This window comes from Rhinichthys klamathensis, unplaced genomic scaffold (genome assembly GCF_029890125.1).
Source record: "Rhinichthys klamathensis goyatoka isolate OS25496 unplaced genomic scaffold, OSU_Roscu_1.1 h1tg000056l_1, whole genome shotgun sequence".
NCBI classification, from domain to species: Eukaryota; Metazoa; Chordata; class Actinopteri; order Cypriniformes; family Leuciscidae; genus Rhinichthys; species Rhinichthys klamathensis.
Genome location: NW_026606601.1, coordinates 3,882,004 through 3,888,436, shown reverse-complemented (window position 1 = coordinate 3,888,436; position 6,433 = coordinate 3,882,004). Strand labels below are relative to the sequence as shown.

Genomic DNA, 6,433 nt, shown 5'->3' with positions numbered 1-6,433 from the left:
TAAAATCTGAAGGGAAAAAAAAAGTCTCTTGACATCATTCGTTGTTTAAAAAACCTGTTTAAAGGTCAAAAAAGTGTTCATTGCAGATATGCACTATTTTCATCTTTAACCACAGATATTGAGTTTGTGTACACAATGATTTCTGCTTATTGAACTGCAAAATGTTTCAAGTATATGAATGAGATTTAAAATGACAGTGATTGCGTGATCACTGGATCCAGAGTAACAAATTGTTACTCAAAGGTCATTCGTTTTTGTACCATTTTGCCAAATGACATCTTGGATGCCATTGGAATTTTAGACGTCATTTGAATCAAATTGAATCTGCTGTTGTCATATACAGATTTCAGTCTAAAGGCCCATTCACACCAAGGACGACAACTGTAACAATAACGATACAAATATAGTTATAATTATATTTTTATAAATGTAAAAGAATAGCAGAGCCCACACCACAACTATAACGGCACAGAGAAACAATATGGTTGGAATCACTTTCATTTTTTTCCCACTGTAAAAATAAAAAAGTTGGTTTAACTTAAAAAAGTAAGTTACCTAGTTGCCTAAAAAATTTGAGTTCATTGAAATAATTATTTTTAGTTAATACAATGAAGATTGGTTTAATAAATAGAAACTAACAATATTATGTTATCTGAACCACATTAATTGTCTAAGTTGATTTGACAAAAGATAAAAAGTTGTGATAACAAATCAAGAAAACAATTTTTTACCGTGCAGCTGATGAACGATAAAAACATTGACAGCCAATCCGAATCCTTCTTGCTCCTAAGAGCTCGATTTAAAGCAGCAGACGACAAACCCGCAGCACGAGCTTAGAATAAACAGAACGATATCGTCCGCTGGTGTAGACACTAATATAGTTATCTTTATTGGTGTGAAAGGGCCTTAAAGCTTAATCAGTCAACCAAATCAATAACATTTCCATAAGTTTTTCTTAAAATCTTTACAGCTTTGTAAAAAAAAAAAAAAGATGTACATTTTTAAAAAGCTTTAGAAAGCCCCTTTAGTCCGTGCTTTCTTCTTTGAAGACTAGAATAACCTCGACAGCAGAAACACACGTGTATTCAAACACATACAAAACATACAGTGGATAACACAACAACGCACAATAAAACACCTGCAATCCTCCGCGGATGCTTTGAACCCCTTTTTTGAACCCTTTCCTCCTGTTTACGAGGATTTTAACGCCGGACTCCTGTCTGCGCATCATCTCGTGCCTGATTTAGAAACCCTTGATGATGCAATAGGCCTCCATGGAGGACAAGATGATGTACATCAGCCAGAGACTGAAAAACAACGTTGTGGTCAGGATTTTGGGAGTCCGCGGGCCACCAAGTTCCCCCCCGATCTCGGGCCTGCGGCGGTACATGAGGACGGCGACACAGATGAAGGCAAAGATGGTGAAAAGGGTGACGGAGAACGCCAGCGTGCCGGGCTGCACGCGGAAGTACTCGCCCTTTGCCTGGTGGTATACGGCAGCGATGGACCAGGCCACTCCGATGCCCAGGAACACGTTCACAGCATTGCTGCCCGTCACATTGCCGATGGAGGCGTCAGCGTACTGATCCTGGGTGGCTGCCACTTTACTGGCGAATGTGTCTGATTTTGAAGAGGTGGTGAGAGAAAGACAGAAAGGAATAAATATTGTCAAGCTGCAAAAACAGCTCCGTCAATAAATGGGTGAATCTTATGAAACTTGTAAAGAACATGTCCAGTTCATATTTGGGCTGGAAATCCAAATAAGGAAATAAGAAATCAGTTTGTGTAAAGGAAGTTAAACTTATTTTTAGGACCATTAAGCATTGTGACAATATTTTCAAGACATTTAAGCACATTTTCTTCCAAATTCTCATTGTAGCCTAATAAAAAATGCAAAAATGCTAGATGATCGCATGCATATCTAATCGCATGATATATAATTTATTACTATATAAAGGGTTTATTTGAATAATTATTATTGTAAAGTACTTTTTGTTACCATTAAATTATGCTGATTTAAATATACATGACCAATTCAAAATATTCTTTTCTTTTATGTTTTTGAAAGAAGTCTCTGATGAATTTATTTGATTAAAAAGTAAAAACTTGCAATTTAAAATAACTCTTTCTATTTAATATATTTTAACATGGAATTTATTCCTGTGATGGTAATGCTGAATTTTCAGTGTCACATGATCCTTCAGAAATCGTTCTAATATGCTGATTTGGTGCTCAAGTAACATTTCTTATTATTTATGATGAAAATAGTTGTGCTGCTTAATATTTTTGTGGAAACTGCGATGCCAAGTAACTGCTTGTGTTGCTATTTTCTTCCTATTCGTTTATAATTAGGCCTGTCAAATGATTAATCACGATTAATCACATCCAAAATAAACGTTTTTTTTTACATAATATATGTGGGTGCACTGTGTATAATTATTTTGTATATATATAAATACACACACATGCATGTATATTTAAGAAAAAAGATATTATTTATATATAAAATATTTATATATAATATAAATTATATATAAATCTATATACAGTATATACATGAAAATATTTCTTAAATATATACAAGCATGTGTGTGTATTTATATATATAAAATAATTATACACAGTGCACCCACATACAGTATATTATGTAAAAAAAACTTTTATTTTGGATGTGATTAATCACGATTAATCATTTGACAGCCCTATTTATAATACATTGTTTAAAATGTTATATTCATTTTTATTTTGTACTTTTTATTGAACATTTTTCTTATGCATCTGTCAATCATTTTCGGAATATGTTTATTTATTTTATTTTATGTAATATAAATTATATACATACAGTATAGACAGACAGACAATAGATTGAACGATAGAAGGATAGATAGATAGATAACATTTGGGGGAAAATGTGCTTAGTTGTAAATTAATCTTATAATTCATTTGATTTTGGAGTGAAATGTGACATGCTTTCAAAGAGAAAATCTGCAGTACCTGGTACAGAGGTTCCCAGCGCCACAAACACAACCGCAGTTACAGAGTCCTTCAGGCCAATAGTGCATCCAAAATGGGATGCAATGTCTCCAATGAATGCAGTGAGGACACCAATCATCATGATGGACACGATGAAACACGCCCAGCCGTTCCAGTAATCAGTGGGCGGCACGAACGCAAACAGAACCTTCCAGAACACAGTCAAGAAGTGCATGACGTAGTCAAAGCAAGATGGCATCTTTTCTTCCCCACACTCGTCATCATCATCTGCCCCTTAGGATGAGAAAAAGGAGAGGAGATTTGAATCATGGATTGGTTGGTTTGTTTCCTGTGAAGAGACAGGCTGTCCTCTTCCTCTTGGGAACATCAGTGTGTGATAAGCATATCGCTGTAACACAAAATAGCCAAAACCAATCAAATCTCTTAAATCAGAGAAGGCAGAATGAAGCTCAGAGGACTGGAAGTGCAATACTATCGTGTTAAGCCAAATATCACACCTAAAAATCTTAGTCACCATGAAATCAAAATGGACAATTCTTATTTTTTATGGAATATTACTGTATTTATTTTAATTGATTTACAGTATATGTGCAGTGTGCACTTTTTTTTTAAAATCATGTGCCCTCATAATCTTTATTAATTTAAATAACTTCCCCTCCCTCTGTCAGCCGCATCTCTTGATGATGATGTGTTCACCAGAAGAAGAGCGGGACAAGCTGTCACTCGCATGAGATCGCAGCAACAGCAAACCACAACCATCCAATCAATTACCGAAGGAAAAAGTCCTGGCCTGCATTTTTCTTGCTCAAGAAACCGTTTCAGCCCAGCTAATGCCAGGTAACTGTTTGAACAATGAAGCTAGGAATAATAAGAGGCAGTGCAATATTGTGAATGTAAAAGGCAATGTTAAGCACATCACTCAACGGTTAGTCAACATTTACACTGGCCCTGGCACACACAAAAAAACATGATGATCATTTTAATTAATTATTAAATATATAAAAAACATAATAATCATTATTTAAATTTATAATCCAATATTTACATTTATTTAACATATATACATGTATTTTTCTACATTTACATTTATAAAAAAAATGCATTTTTATAATTTAAAAAATAGATTTAGAATTTGCGAATTTTAAGACAATTATTTATTATTTTAAATTTATTTACAGTTTTTTAATATTTAAGAATATATTACTATTATATATATTTTTTGCACCCTAAAAATGAAATTTTTACTATTAATATTATAATTATATATATTTTTTTTGTTAAGGTGTGCAAGAATTTAGGTAAAAGAGCACCTCTGTCTTTAATGAGAAAAAATATCAATGATTCTTTTACATAATACAGTGTCATCATGACAAAGAAAGTTCATTTTGATTCACAACTGGAGCACTGCAGTGCAACCCTCTATAAACCGCCTAATGTCTAATTATGAGATATATTCCCCAGGAATTTAGATTATGATCTCCCTCCCTGTCTCTCTCTTCTCATGTCTCAGGCTGCACTAACAAGCTCTGTCAGCTTCAGTCAAGCCTGTCAGAATGAGTGTTTGTGTGTGCGTCTGACTGCATGTGCGTGTGTGGCAAAAGACAGAGTCCCAGAGCTTTGGTTTCCTTATTAATACGCTGTGCTACATGACGAAAGACACTTCAAAAACTGTGCGGACGGAGGGTGAAAGCAAAAGGCCTTGACATTTTAGAGAGACTGGCGCTGGCTTGTGTTTGGTCATGCTCACAATAAGCTTGACTGATGGTAGGAGAATTCTGGGTAAAAAGACAAAACCATAAGAAACACATTGATGTCTTTTTCCCTGTTAAAGACAGAGTTGCTCTCAAAAACACACAACTTTGGCACACCTAAACTTAACATTTGTTGGCAAAGAATATTTGATATGGTGTGGAAAATCTGTAATATTAAATAATAATACTTATTAAAGTAAGTAAGAATGTAATATTTTAACATAATAGTTTATGTTTTTTTTGTGCTGGAACTAATGTTGAAATGTTGACTAACCATTGATTGATGTGTGAAACAACGCCCATGAAATTCACAATACAGAATCGCCTTCTATTGTTCCTGTATCTTTTCACAGTCTAAGAGTATGAAATTCAATAACAATTTTTATCCAAATTTGTGGATGTGAAAAAAATATCTACGATACACATTCGCATCCCATTTTACTTTCATACTGTGACATGTTTCCAAAAAAAAAAAAAAAAAAAGTCTTGATTTTAACCACTGTGTTTTAATTAGATTATGACAGAGGAGGAGTTAAAAAATATGAGACCTTGGTAAGATTACAGTTAAAAGATTATGAAGACAGACAGAATTGATCGAGACATTATTCGCTACTAAATTAAAAAATGAAGATGCCAAACTGGTTCTAGGTAACTCCAACTTAATACTGAGAGCTGTCTGCCCAGGATGAGAAAGCAAATTATGATTATATCTTCTCTCTCAGACACCACTATGATTGACACTCTGGAGTGTGTTTAATTGATGAAAAACACACACGCATTTCTCTCTGGCTACAGACAGGCATTCAGCTCCAAAACATTTTAAATTGCAATAGTGCGCTGATTAAAGATATGTTGCAAAGTTAGCGCAGTCATTGAGCAGCGATTAGGACAAGCCTTTCAGAGATGAAGCAACAAAATAACCTTGTTTTCTAGCATTCTGACTGTCAGATCCGTCAAGTCAAGTCTGCAGGGGACTGTGTAAAGGTTGTTTTTAAAGTATGTAGAGACTTAATGGTAAAACGTGGCAGCATTTTCTCAGTGACCTACCTGAGCTGACAGTGATGGCTTCTACAAACTGGTCTCTCCAACTGTTGGTTCCAATCAAAAGGGCCAAGTTGGTTTTCTTTATGAGTTTGTCGACTGTGCTCTGGTGGGTTCAAATCATTACAACTAGGTTAACAATATTAAAAGGTTTAATGGTTACAGTTGACAACAATGTCTCATTTATTAACATTAGTTTACATGAACTAACAATGAAAAAATGTATTAATCTTAGTCGATGTTAATTTCAACATTTACCAATACATTTAGATAATTAAAAGTTGTATTTGTTTTTATTAATGCTTTATTGAGTAGCTGTGAACTAACACGAACAAACAAAGAACAATTGTTTATTCATAAATTCCCATATATATTACCATTATGTAAAAAAAAAAAAGTCAATTTATCTTCGCTACTTCATTTCAGTTAATACATTAACTGATGTAAACAAAAGATTGTAAAGTGTTACCAGTTAATTAGCCCAAATTGATAAGTCCATCACCCTCATGTCCCAAACCTGTATGACTTTCTTTCTTCCATGAAACGCAAAAGGAGAAACTTTAAAGAATGACATCACTGCTTTTTTTTTTTTGCATACAATGAAAGCAGTTCAGTATGGAAGCATGTTTCCGCCACAGAATAAAAAA

General features: G+C 34.0%; 1 protein-coding gene across 9 annotated transcripts in view; it reads right to left on the bottom strand.

Moving 5' to 3' along the window:
• Positions 1-1,004: 1,004 nt before the first annotated feature.
• Positions 1,005-6,433, bottom strand: part of slc8a1a (solute carrier family 8 member 1a) — a 54,368-nt gene continuing 48,939 nt past the window's right edge. For all 9 annotated transcript variants that reach the window (XM_056248699.1, XM_056248698.1, XM_056248700.1 and 6 more), the window contains 3 exons: positions 5,793-5,892; positions 2,995-3,267; positions 1,005-1,620 (listed from right to left, as the gene is read on the bottom strand). In XM_056248699.1, the coding sequence (XP_056104674.1) occupies positions 1,244-1,620; positions 2,995-3,267; positions 5,793-5,892 (750 nt within the window). In that variant the 3' untranslated portion in view covers positions 1,005-1,243. The remainder of the gene's footprint in view (positions 1,621-2,994; positions 3,268-5,792; positions 5,893-6,433) is intronic.